General features: G+C 38.8%; 1 protein-coding gene across 1 annotated transcript in view; it reads right to left on the reverse strand.

Annotated features, from left to right (window-relative positions):
• TOX (thymocyte selection associated high mobility group box) overlaps positions 1 to 18861 on the reverse strand; it is a 301503-nt gene that overhangs the window by 19954 nt on the left and 262688 nt on the right. The window contains exons 5-6 of the mRNA XM_008143313.3: positions 14463 to 14693; positions 2741 to 2821 (exon numbers count right to left, since the gene is read on the reverse strand). Of these exons, the coding sequence (XP_008141535.2) occupies positions 2741 to 2821; positions 14463 to 14693 (312 nt within the window). The remainder of the gene's footprint in view (positions 1 to 2740; positions 2822 to 14462; positions 14694 to 18861) is intronic.

The following is an 18861-nucleotide window of genomic DNA, read 5'->3' on the forward strand; positions in this document are numbered from 1 at the left end:
CTCCCTCGGGCCTGCAGTTCCTGTCTTCCTCTGGCTCTCAGCTCCAAGGTCACAGCTTCAAAGAGGACTTTGCAGTCCACCCAGTCAAATCCCTTGCTGTATTTCCTTCCGAATGCTTAGATTCTCAAAGATCTTGGTCATTTACTAGCTTACGTTTTCACTCTTGGTCTTCCAGACGAAAGAGAACATTCCTTAAGTGCAGCGGATGCATTTTCCTGAGCCGGGCACAGTGTTTGGTACAGATCACACGCCCAGGGCGTCTGCCGATTAAATGTATGATTGAGTGAATGGGAACAAAACCTGGCTGGTGCATGTGCTAACCTGGAATTGTCACTATCAGTACCATGTAGTGTTTTAGGATGGTACCTTTAGATCTTTCAGAACAGGGAAATAATTTATAACATACTGAAAAATTTTAACAGAAAAATATGTGCATAAATATAAATGGCTATTATTTTCCTTGTGACAACTTAAAATAGAAAACAAATGGTTTCTTTTCATTTCACTTATATGTGGTATCTGAAAAACACACACACATGAATAAACAAAACAAAGCAGAAACAGACTCATAGATATAGAGACCAAGCTGATGGTTACCAAAGGGGAGGGGCATGGGGGATGGGTGAGAATCCTATATAATAAAAGCATAGTATGCAAATTGTCCCCTCCACCAGGAGTTGTCCAGGAGTTCAACCAGGGGCGGGGCCAGCTAGGGGAAGGGAGGGAGACCCTGGTCCATGGTGGTGGCAGGCGGCTGTGGGAAGGGAGAGAATACTCGGCCGGCAGCTGCTAGGGACCCTACCAGTACACGAAATTCGTGTACTGGGCCTCTAGTAAATAAACAAACAAACAAACAAATAAATAAATAAAGGAATAAAGGAATTAAGTACTGTACATGTCAGAACAGTCACACAAGAACAAAATACAAAATGAAAAAGAAACAGATTTTTACACGCTTCCATCTCAATGGGAGAGCAGGCTGGTACATTTTCTCTACATGCCTAAAGGTTATACTGCAAATATCCACCCACATACAACATCAGAGGGCCACTTTTTGTAACCTGGAGAGGGTGTTTGTCATTTCCTTCCATTTGTATACACACAATACATGGCTGTACACAAACAGACATTCAACAGTTCCAGCAGAATTCCTGCTGCCAAAGAGAAGAAAAACGTCAGAGTAAGCTGTAAAAAAATGTGCTTGGTTTTTAAAATGTAGATATGGCAATTCGCAGCATTTATACAAATTGCCATATACTGAGGGTTGCAACTCTGAGAATGAATAGTAAGAAAAAGTTGCAGCTAAGAGCAAATCTGAGGACACTTGTTTTGAAAGCAAAGGCTTAGTCAGTATCACAGCACTCTGGCAATCCACATAGCATTCACCAGAGGGTTTTGTATTGGGCTTGAGACATTATGTATTGATTTTCTTGGATGTAAAATGCTCTGACTAACTTTCTATTTAAAATGCTCAAAAAGAAAATTTCATCTTGGATGAAATCTTATTCCATTTTTTTTAAAAGTCCTCTTTACATTTTGGGCATATTGGTTTGAATAATATCAGTGTGACTAAATAACCCAATGGCTGGATGGATCTAATATTTTATACCTTATTTTTTTGCTATGATTTTATACACATTCTGTGACTTCTATAAATATACAGAAATGTTAGATAGTATCAGCAGAAAATATAAATAGCTTCAAAAGGAGTTAGATAAATGAGGAAGTGCTAGATCTTTGGTGAGAGAGTACAGGAGAGCTAGAAATGTTTAGGTTCAGTAATAAGTAGCATGTTTTCCCACAATGTCATGGCTTAGAAGTGGAATATAAAGTTGTATTAGGCCACTGGCACACTGAAATTTTTATCCACGTGTATTTGTGCTCTCTTTTCTGTTCTGCATCAGTATATTCAGCATATATTTTCCCCTATTAAAAAAAACCTAATTTATATAACTACTTTGGAGTTGTTAGAAGGACGATGGCTATTTGTGGATAACAGAGAAAGTATTCTTCATGGGTGAATAAAATGAATTCCAGAGCCCCAAGGCACACTGAACCAAATAACAGCCAGATTTAGGTTTGAGATGACATAACACCAAGCACCTATAAACACAGCCCCATCTCACTGAGGTTGCCTCCCTGAGAAATCTATAAAGGGAAATACATCTTTAATAACCTGAGACCGAACAGTCAACTCTTGAGTATTTATAACAGAAAGGACTAGTGTTTAAGATATTTTAAAGCATAAACTATTTTTAAGTGGCATTTTTCAGTTTCAAATAAAATAATGCAAACATTTTTTTGGGGGGGAACGAGGACTGGGGAGGCCAGCTTACTTCCTAATGATGCTATAACGAGGCTAAATTTGACAGTTGGCATCTCCTCAGCAAAGGTCAACTGGACGGGGTACGAAGGGGGAGGCAATTTAAGAGCAGGATGCAGAGAAATAGAAAATTGGCTCAGGATTAAGGATGCGCTGTGACTAATCCACAAAACCAATAATCCACAGGTGGACAATATTTCATAGAAGGCGCAGAGGATGCTGCTCCGGCTTTTTAGGTATCAACAAATATTTCCATAACATACAGCTATATCGCTTTGTTTAGGATTTACTTCTTTTTTTTCCAACGAAGAAGATTGTGCAGAAATGCTAAAGTGATCTTTTATGCTTTTAAATGACCATCACAGTCTGCAATAAGATGGCCACAATCCGACACAATACCACACAATAGCACGTTACCTTGGATACAAGGCTGGCTCTGTATGCTGCTAGTTGCTTCAGGTACTCTTTCTTTGCAGCCTCGGTTTTCTTTTTATAGACCTGTAACAACAACAAAGAGTCTTAAATTAGAAAGTGCACCTGCTTTTGTTCCCAGAGACATACAATGCAGAATGATAATTGCATGCACACACATGCACACTCACACACACATGCACACACAATTATATTATATAACATATATATATATATATATATATATATATATATATATATATATATATCCTCAAAGATTGTGTTCTGTTCCTGAAACAGATTTTTAAGAAGCATGACAATAGGCTAGATAAGAAGAAGATTAACAACAATAAAATTTTCCATTTTACATAAAGCATATGAAAGGATTTATCTGGTTTACTTTGAGAGTAGAGGTAGTTGGCTCAGAAAGATATGATTGATGAAGGTTCCCAGGGAAACCACACACGAGTAAAGAAGCCATTCACATTTATATATGAGCAGATAATCCTACAGTGCATTCAAATCCCGATATATACGTTCCATGCTAAATATAAAAACAAGGACAGAGGTGAGCGATGACCAATGATGTCCAATAAGTAAATCAAAGGTATTGGAGTTGGCAGGCTCATCACTAATTTAAAACTTTTGAGCCTTGAGGTTCTATTTCAAAGCCTCAGGGATTGGCGATGGAGGTCACAGACACATTTGGGGGTGGAATGGGACCCTGAGTGGCTGAGGACTGCACTCATGCCCTGCCCTGCAGTCTGCTCTGGTCACGGTCACGTCCTTTCCAATGAAAACACTGGATGACACGGATCTGTGGACTCCCCATTGTGAAAAGGTAAAGGTGTTCAGAAATGAATTTCAGTTTACAGAAGTTTTCATTTCTCAGAGGGAATCATCTTGAAAATAAAAGTAAAATCCTCTTAAATTGAGCAGAAGTACTGAAAAACGACTTGCTGCTATGCTAAAGGTCACCTCACTAAGTTAAACGGGAAGGAGTCATTAGAGTCGAAAATGAAAGATTAGCAAAGTGAACACACATGGTTGTCTGCTACTATTATGTCAATTCCTTCAAGCTTTTAGAATCATTTTTTAACAATCTTTTGAAATCAGCCTTAAAGAACTCTTTTTCATCATTTACTGTGTAAACAGAAGTGTATTTTTATCAACAACTATTTTAAATTTCCCACATCTTGAATTTTTCAGCAGGGAAGGAGGTTTGGCTAATATTTTGTAATGCTGAACTCAAAAACAGACACAGATTAAGGACTGAAAAGTAGCTTTGGAATTAGTCAGACCAAATACCTGCCAAAGTTGGCAGCAGAGGTCAATTTGTGGTTTTAGGGTATGTAGAGCCCAGTCCCCAACTGTGAAATTCAAGGTGAGAGAAATATTATTTACTCATGAATATTTTAATTAAAGCAGAACATTTTACTTAAGGTAAACAACCGACTGACCTTGTGAACAGAATTATTAAGGTCCCTATGAAATAAATGTGCTCTTCTTTTAGGGAGGTCTGCAGCCTAGACTTTATTCTTGCCATTGTGATGTAATGAAAGGCAATTTAATAAGATAATTAAGAATTCATACAATATTACCATATAATCATTGTGCCATCCTTACTAAATATGAAACTCAAGAGACTTAAAAAATTTTTTTTAAATAAATAAACCAATAAATTCTTTGGCTTAAGAACAAGAGTATTCCAAATTTACTGAGCTAATTATTGGAAGCCAAACTCAGATTCTTTTTTGGAAATTTGCACGTGGAAACAAATAACACTAGGGTACAGCAAATGCCTTTGAATAATATGACCCACCCATGCATATGCTATGCCTCGTTTCAGCCACAATCAGAAACACAACGCTCTTTGCTTTTTATTGATTTGTTTTCACCTTGAGAGACAGATTGCTGTCTGTAGTCTTTTCTTCAACCATCTTCTTCAAGACACAATTTATAATTAATGAGTTTAAGCTGACAATGTTTACATTTACGTTTAATACCTTAAAAATATTTCTAGAGGATTTCTCTCCCACGCACATAGAAATCCTATTTAGGACTTATATACTTGAAAGCAAATATTTAGTAAATACTGCAGATTGTTGATGGTAGTATGCTTTTGTATGCTTGAAGCACTTTTTTTATTAGTACGCTACTCCATCTGACCCCCAGGCAGCTAACTAGGGCTCGCTTAACTTCCAAAGGCAAATAGAACACACCCACAGCATTGCCAAAAGCATCCTTTTCTCAGTAGTAGCAGATAAGGTAGGTTGCCAGATGGCCTGAATGTAGCATCATCCATCCTCGTTCTTGCATTGGGTTTCTACTGAAATAGCAACTGTGTGACTAAGGTGCTATCCCTTGGTGGGGCTCCCAACATCTCACAAAGTGTTAACTTCCCTGAAATTTGTTGATTAACAACCATAGGAGGATGGTGGCTAGCAATGCATTTCAGGCTGAATATGTGCCCCCTGCTTTCACTTGGCGATCGATGTTGTTACTAGATGCCTGACTAGCATTCAGAGTGCCCTGTTTTCTACAAATGGCTCCCTATTGGCTATTGATGATTGGCTATGTTGGATCATCACACAAGTGCCTAAATACCACTTTACAAAAGAGAAAACTCATCACTTCATGTTACGTGGATTGATGGGGCCACTCTTTCCTGAATAACTGCGGATATTCACAGGGAGGATTCAAATGGCAGTCATTTCAGGAGGTATATTTCCATCATTGAGTTTAAAGGAGAGAAGCCCAGACTGGAATTAAAATCTGAGTCAAGTTTCCTCAACAGCAGTTTGGACCCTCCACCTTTGAGAACTAGCTAATAGTTCCAATATTATACTGTATGTCTTTCTAACATTTTATGAGAATGCTTTTTTCAATTCCATATTTGTTGGAAATGTCTGAAGTAAGACCTCGAATGTATGAGAGAATGATAAAAATATGTACATATTCAACATATAGGTGAGGTGGAGAAATTCTTACTTTAGAACAGATATTTAAAAATCATCAGTAAAAATTTCCTCAAAAATGTTTCAAAGCACCTTAGCCATCTTGGCTCAGTATTTAGAGTGTTGGCCCATGGACTGAAGGGTCATGGGTTTGATCCTTGTCAAGGGCCTGTACCTTGGTTCCAGGCTCAATCCTGGTGCCGGTTAGGGCATGTGCCGGTTAAGGCAACCAATCGATGTGTGTCTCTCACATCGATGTTTCTCTCTCTCCCCCTCCCTTCCACTCTCTCTAAAAATAAATGAAAAAAATATCCTCAGGTGAGCATTAACAACAACAAGAATGTTTCAAAGCCTCTGTTCATGGAGGGAGAAAGTCTACCTAAAGAAACCAACAACGGTGCTGACTGCCTTTGGCAATGAACTACCCAGGGCGGCGGTGATCAAACCTTCTAACCTAGGAGGATGGGTCTGATTTATATCAAAGTTAAGTTTGGGAAAGAAATGGTCTCTCTCTCAGGGAAAGACAAATATTTTAAAGATATGTTATTCATACAGTAAATATTAGTACTCAGTTGAGCTATAAAATGGCTTCCAAATGGTCTACAGCTGTTTGAAATAAAGTGCAAAGTTGGCCAGATGGGGATTTAAATATCATAATACATCATTTATCATTTTCCCCAGCTCATCCAAACACTTTTGAATTCATCCTGTCCTAACTTAGTTATATGCTGTGGTTTGTTATTCTAAGAAAGCTACCATATCCTATCTAAGGATTGCATCTCAGTGGTTAAACTAAAACATATATAATGGCTAAACTAAAACATACGTAGATAGACATCAAATAGCAATTCTACAGAATCCATATCCTGTTCATGTAATCTAGTGATTCACTGAATCATTTTTGAAATGCTCTAAATACCAGCAGTACACATGTTTTTATAGGCTAATCATCCCTAATTGAAATCAGCAGTTCAATATCAGTGACCATAATAAACTCAACAAGAAAAAAAAATCTAATACACTCTGTCACTGGACTTTTACTTTCTGGTCTTTTCCCACACAATCCATCCAACTCATACAAAAAAGCAAACTCTTATAAATACCACTTAATTCCTTCTTCCTTCCTTCTTTTCTGCTCAGGCTCTTAGTTAATCTCTAGTCATACTTTATTTCAATGAAGCTTTTATAGTAATAATAAGAAAAAATATATAATTCTTCCAATTTTTGTATTCTATTCAAACACTATAAAAAATTAAAAGGCATTTTTTTGGAGGTTGACTTCAAATGCAGTTTTCTTACCCCAGTACGAGTTCATATTTATAGAAAATGCTTAGAAATACAGCTATGTATTAGAAATAACAATTTAGCCACCAGTCCCTGCCATATCCTTTAGAAATTAATGTTTGTAGCTTCTTTCAATGCTGTTATTATTCAGGACAGTTAGAGAAAGTACATTTATATTTTATATAGAACTCAGTCCTTAAACGCAGTTAAATTTCAATCTTATGTAAATCGCTCAGCATTTTCTTTAGCATTCCAGAACTCAAAGAACTTTAAAAAGTAGTATTCAGAGGACTGAAAATATTATACAAAGTGAGAAAAATCTTGCTATCAATTCCTTTCTGGAACATCTGAATCCATCTAAAAGACCCACATAATAATGCTATGGCCTGTTTCTGGAATGGTAGATATCAGAAACAAGTTCCTTTTCTGTTAAAAAAAAAAGGCTACAAAATATATCTGTTCATTTATTAAATGAGGATGACTGGGGCAAGTATGATGCCGTTCATTTAACAATATATTGAATGTCTAATATGTATCTGGTGTGTGGGGCCCTGAAACTATGGATTGAAAATCAGCATTAAAAATATGCCTCTGTTAAAAAATAAATTAAAAAATGTGCCTCTATTGTATGCATTTTTATTAAGCACGATATATATATATATATATAATACTTTCAACAAGAATGTTTAAATGGTATTTATTACCCCCCATTTCACAAATAAGAAAACAGACTAGAGTGGGTAGTCATTTTACAGCAAGTATGGCAGACCCCTGGTGGAAATCAAATTGATCTGGTTCAAATTTCTACTTTCGTTTACTCAGGGGCTCCTCCTAGCGGCGAGACAACTCCCTTGATGCCTCCCTCAGGCACAACAGCAGTGGCCTGATCTGTTTTCTACAGTGGAAGCCCAGGATACAGGGCAGTTCCTGGCACATAGTAGGTGCTCCCGAGGATTCGTTATTGAGGATATAGTCCCTAGTCTCAGCCTTTTTCTTCTGTGAGTCATGATGAGCATGAGTGCTCCTAAAAAAAGTACTAAGTTGCATCTTCCACATCGATGGAAACAGAGGATTTGATACACAGATAACAGCCCAACCACCCCAAACATTGTTACCAAGAATACATATAGTGCCACTGATTTGAATAAGCATTTTGTTCACGTTTTCTCCCTAACCATGTCGTGAAAATGTTGAAGTGAAATGTTTACTCCTAAAGGAGCTCAGGGTATTTCTGTATAGTGGACACGTATGTGTATGCCACATGCAATAATCCCATTTATATACCAACCATTATGGGTGTACATACCTGCATCTTAGAAGTAAAATATGCTCACCATTTCATGCAGTTTTAATCGCTCAGCTTCAAATTTTTATAACTATGAACTTTTCTTAGTTTAGAAAATGAACAATTATTTTACGTAACCTTTATTCCTATTTTTTAAAAAATTGGGAAAATGCATACTGTTTATAAGGAAATGGGCAAGATAAACACGTGTGAATGCTATATAGTGCAACGGGACTTTGGCTAACCTTAAGTATTGTTGACATAAAATCCAAATTTTATACTAAGATAAGGGGAAAAAGAGGAAACCGTGCAGCTCTTAGAGAGTGGGTGTTTGAGCACCAATGAGGAGTAAATGATTGGATTCCGTGGGCTCGGAGGATTTGTCAGCTGCCTCATAAGTATAATTCTGGCTCTTCATATCCCTGCTGCTTCTAATTTAGCAGGACAGGCTCATAATTGAAGCAAATTAACTATTTACACTTGCCACTTGTACCAGGGGAAGAGGACACAGCAGCGGGAAGGCATGAGTAGGAAATTACATTCTTCCCACTTGTGTCAGATCTCCCCTTATATAAACACATTAACAGTAATTTCATGAGGCGTCAAACATAGGAATAAATACGGAGGGATAAAATAATGAGGTGTTGCTATTGAGCCGAACTGCTATGGCGAATATCCTTGGATATGAATTATGCATCCTGAAAGAAGGCATATGTTACAGTATTCAAACAGTTCCCTGCAAGCGCTCTTTGCTCATTAGGCTCTGGATCTCAAGGTAAATCTACTCTCCTCTTCCATCCACCACATCACTAGCATTTACAAAAATACACTCCCTGCGCCCCGTGGGCTGTGGTTTCTCCTGACTACATCAAACTCCGAGCAGGCCTTCCACTCCATTTTTAGCCTAACAGCATGTTTATTTAGTTCTTTGGCTGGAGCTTTAAAGCCATTTAATGTAATGTAAACAAGAACATTTTGTTTGTAATTTGCTAAACGTATTACAGCCCGACTGTGTCTCCAATTAGGAACTTAGGGTTCATTTAGTCATTTACATCTGGTTCTGATTTAAGGTGACTTTCCTTTTCCACTTACGAGCTGACTTTCCCTGGCTGAAAAGGACCCAAGAACCCTTTATAGCTCTTTGGACCCATCCCTTCTGCTTCAAAGCTGGATGGACCCTTTAATTGAGAAGGGCTTGATTTGTTCTCTCTTGTCCCTGCGGACCCCAGATCCTAGGCTTCGGTGACCAGAATCAAGAGAATCCAGAAAGAATGGAGATAACACAGGAAATTTAGCTGGAACCTCATAAAAAAAAGATGCTGAGGGTTGCCGAAACTCCAAGGAGTACTCACACAAAGGGCATGATACTGTCACAGCATTATTTTTCTCCCTCTGCAGTTCCAGGCAGTGAAAGAGACGTAGCAAAGACCAACATCACAGCCATACTTATGTTTTATTTCCCTTTCTCCATCTGGTGCCTTTTAAACAACTTAGCATGCTTCTGAAATGGGCTCTGCATTGTCTTACGATTCATTAGCATTTAAAACCTCCGGTTGGCAACCCAAACACAATTCTGCCCCCATCCCACCTTCAGTGCCATCTTCCCAAGTATTTAAGAGGAGAGAGTTCCCACACGTGAAGGTGGCTCAGTGGCTTGGGTAGGAACGAGTAGTCGCCAGGGATGTTTTGTGTTCCTGGAGGATTTTTACCGCTTCTTTCCGTTTTCTTGTGAGTTTTCTTCTCGGAGAGAGGCTTCCCAGGAACCAAAGTCCACAGAGTTCTGAAAATAAAGACCTGCCCTCTGCGGCGGCTGGTCATTCCCGCCCGCACTCCACAACGAGGCAGCCTGTGATGTACACACACAGCGGCTCTCTTAGTCATGTTCCCTCCGGCTGCTAAGAAAACATTCAGTTGTAATCTCGCTAATGGCTGTTTTCCCTTAAATATTGTAATTTTCGGAGCCCCCTAATAAGCCATCAATAGTTTTGTCCATTTCCCCCAGTCTGTGTTTCCCTTTGTGGCTGTTCCTAATTGTGGGCTATTATGACAACAGGGTTTGTGAACAATGGTGGCTCATGAAATCCTAGCTTCCTACTTGAACCAGCTGCCTCCACCACGCCAGTCGCGTCACACGGGGCTGTTCTGTGTAACGTGCGCATTTGTCCTAAATTCTGAAGTTGAACGGTCTGCCTCTCATCTGCGCGAGCAACATGCCTCTACAAATGCATAGCAGTCTGTGTGCTCCCCAATTTAAATACTGAATGAGAGTAAAATACAATTAATTTAAGTTTGAAACAGAGATATTACGTTATGTTGGCACAATGCGTCAACATAAAGGGAAAGAACAGGTGGTAACACACCATAATAACACTTCTGGATATTTTGCTGAAATTCTCTGGATGCTCAAATGTGCATCCTAGGAGGGCATATTCGCTTTGCTGGCAACTCCTGCAAACTGTCAGGGAAGGACTGCCATGTAGCAGCAGAGCCGTGGCCCGTCGATGCATACGCTCCCCGTGGTAAGCGCCATGTCCGATTCCACCTACTGGACCCTCTTTCTTCTTGTCCCTGGGATGGGCCTGCATTCTGTGTGTGTCAGAAACCATACTTTTTTTAACCACTGGACTTGGATTATGGAATTGCTTTATAATACCCAATTGAGTTATATAGGGTTAACTATTATTTAATTTCATCCCTTACTTATAAAACAAAGTCTCCAAAAAACCCTCAACTATTTCCACTAAGAGGGAACCCAAAGTTACTTATTAGATTGGAAATAAAATTCAGAAGAGAAAGAGGAAAACCTTTTGTCATCGTATGTCAAAGCCTTAAAGGATCATTGTGATCACATCTCTTTTAGAAAGTCTTAGCCCCAATTTTGAAAGGCAGAATGGGGCAATGGGAGTAATTTCCCTTTTTAACATGACAGTAAAAAATAGTGACTTTTCCATTCTTTGGGTCTGGAATTACCTTATATCAGCCATTTTCAAAGGGTGGGCCGCAGGAATTTTAAAACATGCAATACCTGACTATTTAGTCAGGGGCACTGACCACTTTCCTTTAGACTGTCAAATTTCAAAAGTGTCAACAACCAACATTAACAATAGCCATCCAGTGTGAGTGAATCGAAATTATACCTATTTTTTTTTGTCAGATTGTGCCACAGAATTCTAGTGATTAGTTTATGTGCACCATGAGATGAAAAAAGTTGAAAATAGCTGCCTTATATGATGAGATAAAAAGACAGTAAAATGGCCCTGGCCGGTGTGGCTCAGTGGTTGAACCGATCTACGAACCAGGAGGTAACAGTTCCATTCCCAGTCAGGGCACATGTCCGGGTTGTGGGCTTGATCCTCAGTGTGGGGTGTGAAGGAGGCAGCTAATCAATGATTCTCATCATTGATGTTTCTATCTCTCTCTCCCTCTCCCTTCCTGTCTGAAATCAACAAAAAATTATATTAAAAAAAGAAAGTAAAATGTTATCTTAATGTTCCCCTCTTGCTATAATAAAAATAAAAGGCCCCATTGTAATAGAATTAGTGGTTAAACCCTACATATTTATATTTGCTGCCTTGAGGAATTACCTAACTCTCACAATAAGAACACAAATCCTTAAATGTCTAACCATTATACTGTACACCTGAAACTAACATAATATCAAATGTCAACTGTAATTGAAAAATAAAAAAAGAACATTCTTCTTTTCCACCAGAAATGTGGCTACAAGTATTGACTTTTTATATTGCTAATGTGAAGGACCAATCATGGGTTAGGAAAGGCTTTTATAGACTTCTGCCTTTTAAAACTACTGGTCTTAAAACCACATGATCTCTTCTAGTTGGGGGTGGGGAGGTAATTAGGAAAAGTTACCTGGGGTCAGAAAGATAGATAAGAAAGGTTCAGATGGCCGGTAATACAGGCAATTGGTTTCTTGAAATACAACTTTGACAAAGTAGAAGCTAAGGGAGCACAGAGGAGCTTAGAATAACACTCCTTGCTGAGTCACTGGGTCAGGGGTGGGGGGAGAGGGGCTGAGTCAGGGGCTATCAAAGCAGAGAGAGAGGTATGTCCTTGAGTGTGGCATCCTGGGTGGAGCAGGGAGGGATGAGGATCACAAAAGCCAGAGCAAAGGAGCGGCTTTGGGACTGCTGGCCCATGTGCACTGTTCCTCATTTAGCGATGTTCTGCTGGGTGGAGGAATGGAGTCACTGCACAATTTTACCGCGAATGGCTGGCATCAGTTAGGAGCCACACCTCCGCTGTGGGACTGTGAGAGCACATTGATCTGAGTTAGGACAGAAACCAGTTCTAGAATCCTGAACCAAGTCTATTAGGTGTTCGATAGAATCCCAAACACAATGCCAACTCTTCTCTGATCAGGGAAATGGGTGTTGAACTGAGCGCGCAGAGAAGGCCTCAGGAGTGTGAGTCCCACCCTGGCAGCACGGTGCTCCACCTGAGAGGCCTAGGCAGCCACGCCCTGCGGCTGACAATCTTGGAAAGGGCATAAGGAAATGCAGAGGGAGTTTCGATAGTAAAAGACAGCTTCGGCTTAGAGCAAAGGGAGGTTGGAGAGAAGTGGGGAGGTAGGTTCTATGTTTCCTTAGCACCTGGCTTTGTCATTACAGCTGTAATTGATTTCAGAGTTTGTTAGACAAGAAAGGTATGTAGAGTGATAAATTCTAGTCACAGGAATTCTATGTACCAACCATATAATCTTAGACAAATCATTCAATAGAATAGGGACTCTGTCTCGTTCTCCGCTGTATCTCCAGTGTCTAGAACAGTGCCTGGGGCACATAGTAAATACTCAACAGATATTTGTTGAAAGAATAAGTGAATGAATTTAACTATCTAGCCCCATTTCATAATCTGCAAAATTTGGATTAAAGTATCTACAAGTATTGAGCAGAACAAATGGCATAAATCACGTGATAACATTCTTATAAGTATAAAACACTACATACATCATAAACGTTGATTGTGTTTACAATATATAGGTACTTCTAGATGTACATAGTTTTGAGATTTTCTGTTTTTTACATACTTTCTTGGATTTGATGAAGAGAGGTAAATGTCTCTATCAAGAATCAAATATGGCCCTGGCTGGTTTGGCTCAGTGGATAGAGTGTCAGCCTGCGGACTCAAGGGTCCCAGGTTCGATTCCAGGTCAAGGGCATGTACCTTGGTTGCGGGCACATACCCAGTAGGGAGTGTGCAGGAGGCAGCTGATCGATGTTTCTCTCTCAATGTTTCTAACTCTCTATCCCTCTCCCCTTCCTCTCTGTAAAAAATCAATAAAAGAAATAAATATATATAAAAGAATCAAATATGGAACTAATACATCATTAATGCAATTCACTATTCTGTAACAGCTAAAGCTGCATCCACAGATTTGTTTCAATAACTATATTTTGATGATAATGCTTATCTAACTTTTTCTTTGTGACAATTAAATTCTAGATGTTAACAATGGTAATCTAGTCTCGGGTTTAGAATTATGAGATCAATGTTGCTTGAGGTGGGCTACATCTATGTACTGGACACTTGCTCTCCCTCCTTGGTTCCTGTCCTCCTTAAGACCTTCTGGGCTGACAGCAAAGTTGTCTCATGTGGGCCTCCCTAAGTATGGTCCTCAGTCACATCATGGCAATCTGCGAGAGAAGAAAATAAGCAGGCATCTGGGCCCATTTAACGCAGCATAGAAATATGGTGTATGTGGGATTTAATAACATTCCCTGGTAGTCTTTAGGGAATCGCCAAGGGTAGAAACCCTTAAATTTGAGGTTCACTTAGCAAAGAGCAAAGAGGGTTTTGATGACAAAAGGGTAAATAGTAAGTGCTGAAGAGAGGTGTGGACAGTTTGGAAAATACTTTTAGTACTTTTTTAGTCTTTATGATCACATTGGCAATATGAAGGAATGAGGTAATTCTGGCTGGGATATATAAAAGTCCTTCCAAAAGCAACTGCACTATGTAAACTTTGAAACAAAGACTAACATGCTATTTATAGAGGGGCAATAAAGGAGTGTAAAATTCTGTGAAAGAAAAAGACTCCTGAAATCTGGTTCTGATGGGGCACGTTCTTCTCAGTCTTAGTTCTAGCGGCCGAAGAATTCACCCAGCGCCCTCAGAAGCCATTTCTTTGGGGGTGCATACACTTTCTCAGTCGTGGTGATTCCCACTCCATTTTGCATCTTACCTGTTTTTGCTCTTCTCCTAAACCATCCCACATTGAAGCCACAATTTTAGAGACTTCACCGAAGGTCGCATTTGGATTTTGGCCCTTGATGGCAGCCTGAGTGTCACGAAAGAACAATGCATAGGCAGACACAGGCTTCTGGGGCTCATTCGGGTCCTTCTTCTTCTTCTTTTTGGGGGTTTTCGGTTTTTTCCCCATGTCAGAGGCAGGTCGCTTCTCTCCGCCATTGATCTGAAATAAAAAATAAAATGGGAATTATAGAGGAACTGAGAAAATTTGGAGACAAATCATACTGTTGTTCTGCTTTGAGACTTACACAGACAGACTCATCTGTACACATCACACAAACACAGACATACCAAAGGGACACTTCGTTTTGTTGTCATTGCTGTGTTTCAGATAAAACTTCATATTTCCTGTAGTTTTCATGTTCATCTGCTGCCAAATTTACATAGCTTTAACATAATATTATTGATTCTTTTTATATTATTATACTGTTAAATATTACCCCTTAACTCTCTTAAGTTTTTCCCTTTCTTATTCGGGAAGCTTAATGCTAAGTTGCATTGTAACTACGACAGGTGCAAATTCCTTTTGTAGAAACCCTACTGTCTGAACAGTCTAACTTGTTTTCTTCTGAGTTTATCCTTTTCTTCCTAATTATGACTTTTAAACCATGGTGGGCAACATGCCCAGTGATTGAAATTGAATGGCTTTTGATGTCGCACTTAGGTCTGTAGAACGGATGCTCATGGTTTAGAGAAAGACATAATCTGAACTGTAGGTCAGTGATGTCCAACGGAACTTTATGTAAAGAAGGTAAACTTCTATAATCCGCACAATTCAGTGTGGTAGCCACCAGCCACATGTAACAAATGAGCATGTGAAGTGGAAGCTAACATGAATAAGACAAAATTTTGTATTTTATTTCATTTTAATGGCTTTAAATTTAAATAGCTACACGTGGCTAGTGGCTACCATGTTGGCCAGTAAATCTAGAATCTAATATTTCTAGAACAGCTTTATGCTCACTTTAAAAATAGATTCTATTTTCTCTCATCATATTCGAGTATGAATATTCAGATAACTTAAATTGTTATTCTGACACAAGTGGAAAAAACACACAATGCATTTAAGACATAGGCATTTGAATATCAACTTGGATCTGAACTAATTATATGTAATGCCACTTTACCCATCTCTGTAGAAGGAGCGATTTTGGCTAGGATTTCTTTCTAGCTCTAAAATGATATGAATCTATATGATTATCAAGTAGATCCTGCAGGAATCCTCTTTCCAAGTGCCTCTCCCACCAACATAAAGGTCCATGAATACTACTTCCTGATGGAGCTGCCACTATCATGGGAGATTCTGCACCCTCACCTTCTATTGTTATTGCTGTTGCTTTTTCTTCTCTGTAAACGTAATGTAATATATAGTTTACTCAGATAAATTACTGGTGGGGTAATTTGTGTCCAATAACTGCCATCGTTGAAGAGGAACCAGGACATCCTGAGAGGCCAGTGGGTACCACGTCAGAGGATCTGCACTCACGCCCTTATTTGCTATTTTTAGCTGGGCAAATTACATAAATTCCCTGGGCCTCTATTTCGTCTGCAAAACAGTCGCAGCATCATTTTGTGAGATGGTATATATGATACTATATGATCTCTAAAACTTTAAAATGACATTCACATGTTAATTGTGAGATGCTAGAAACTTCACAAAAATTCACTGAATGAATAGAAAGGAATGACCTTAATAGTAATTTGTGATGCCATATGGTCACAGTTTAAAAGATATGTCTAAGAACCAAAAACAAGGCAGGATAAAAACTAAGTGAATTCTTTTTCTTTGTCTTTAGTGAGAGAGATATTTAAAAGATGACCATTTTTTAAGTTGTCTACTGAAGCAGATCAACATCCCCATGGAGACAGGATGCTCTGAACTGAGCTGACAAGCTAATATAGACGAACACTAGAAGATAACTTCCCTAGGATGGAGCTAAGAGGTGAGCCTGTGGAATGGTTGGTCCCATGTAAATCTGTCGGAAGACTGGCATGTTGAGACTGAGTTGATACTGGGAAAACTGGTGTAATAGCTATAAACTAAACATACAGGCAATTATGACCTATAACAGTGATCTCAAATACAGCTGCACATTGGAATCATCTGGGAAACTTTTAAATAATATCCTGATACCTAGGCTCTCTTTGCATTGATTAAATCAGAATGCCTAGGAGTAGGAGACACCTCAATGTTACCCTTAACTCTACTTCTCCAACTGGCATTTAAATACTTAGGAGATAAACCAAACAAGCAAACTTTCCCTTTGCCTCAAGGCTATATATAGGCATATCCTTCTTGTCTTCACAACCAGCTCCTCCAGGTGGTTGTCTGTGCTGGCCCTATGCAGCCTCTGCAACTCTCTCAATGTGCCTTACCATCACTAAGCTCTCAACAATGTCACCACGGGCCACATTGCTAACTCCAATGGACTTTTTGACTTGATTTCTCACTGTGAGCACTTTCTCTTTCAAGAGTTCCATTTCCCTACGTAGCACATATTAAACTTGTAATTATACAACAATCTATGTATTTAGATCTTCTCCCGTTCCACATATAAGCACTGGGAGGGCAGGCCCACAACTGGTTTTGCTCACTAGCACTTACGTTTTCTGACACACAGTAAGTGTTTTGCATGTGTTATAACTGTAATTAAAATAATAACAAAATAATACAATAATAAAATAATACAATTCAAAGAATGAATGAATCAAAGCATAAGTGGTTTCTTTAAGGAATTTAAACCTCACTAATTTACTTGAGTACTTGATGACAATATGTGGGAAGACAGAAAACATGGATAGATATTTAAAAAGTATTTGACATGTTAATAGTAATTTTTCCGGGTTATAAGGCTGAGTCTTTATGATTTTCCTTTTTTATATATTTTTATAATTTCCAAATTTTGTAGACATGACCATTTCTATATTCTCAATAATAAAATACTTATTAAAAAGAAAAAGAAGGCCGAAACCGGTTTGGCTCAGTGGATAGAGCGTCGGCCTGCGGACTCAAGGGTCCCAGGTTCGATTCCGGTCAAGGGCATGTACCTTGGTTGCGGGCACATCCCCAGTAGGGGGTGTGCAAGAGGCAGCTGATTGATGTTTCTCTCTAATCGATGTTTCTAACTCTCTATCCCTCTCTCTTCCTCTCTGTAAAAAATCAATAAAATATATTTTAAAAAAAGAAAAAAAAAGAAAAAGAAGTCAAGAAAGTCTACAATAAAGCAAATTACAAATGGAGTGATTATGATATTGGAGGTCATATTTCATGAAGGAATGGAAATATTTAGAAATAGGAAACCAAGTGTGGAGAAATGAATGTTTATACATATGGAATATTACCTGGACTCATTTAAAAATTTTAAATTTATATTTATTGTTGAAAATATTACAGATGTCCCCTTTTTCATACCCATTAACTCCTTGACTCCTACCTCTCCTCCTTCCCCCTCCAGGCCTTCATCATTTTAAATTTTAACTAAAAAATTAATGATTGGACACATTGAAATCTCCATGATTGCAGATAACAGTATATTAATGAGTTTGGAAAAATAATCAAAAGTCAATCATAGAGATAAATTTCCTATGATTCAATGTAGTTGTTCTTATTAAAACATTTCCCCAAAGTATTCAATAGTTTTTCTCCTCCATTGTCTAAAATTGTTTGAACTCCATACTTGTTTCCTTTTGAAACTGGTATTAGGACAGTATGGTGTAAGTTTTAGTTCTACTGGCTGAAATGACCAGCTGTAACAGAAAGGGCATATTTGACAACTTGGGCCTACTTTCTGGAGATGATCCGAGGGGAAGTAGGAGAACCTGTTCCTGCCAGTAAGAAGCTCTAAGTATCAAGTGTATGAAAACAACAAATTACCCTTTAGAGGCAATGTATAGCAACTCTGTAGGAAACTCTAAGCAATCCCATGCAACCAATGGATTCAGTTCATTCATTGTCTGGAGGCTTTCCCTATGTTTCTGGCTTGTGTAGGGTTAGTCAGATCAGCCTTGCTCAACCTGAGAGTTTCATTTACTAGAAGCAAGCATTTCATGACTCAGCCTCCACATTCTCAAGGCTCAGGAGATGCCATGTATGCATTATGAAGCATCACCCTGGAGCTTCAATGGTCTCTCTGATTGAATACTGGAGAGGCACTAAGCTATGAAGCTGGGGTGTCATCCCCATTGCGGCCAGACTGTCAGCCAGTCACAACATTACATCACTTTGTTCTTTGCCATGCCTGAAAGCAAGAGCCTATTGATGATATACTTTTCTTTTAAATACTCATGTGAAACTCAGTTTGAATTATCTGCCATCGAAGAAAACTGACATC

This window comes from Eptesicus fuscus, chromosome 19 (assembly GCF_027574615.1).
Source record: "Eptesicus fuscus isolate TK198812 chromosome 19, DD_ASM_mEF_20220401, whole genome shotgun sequence".
NCBI classification, from domain to species: Eukaryota; Metazoa; Chordata; class Mammalia; order Chiroptera; family Vespertilionidae; genus Eptesicus; species Eptesicus fuscus.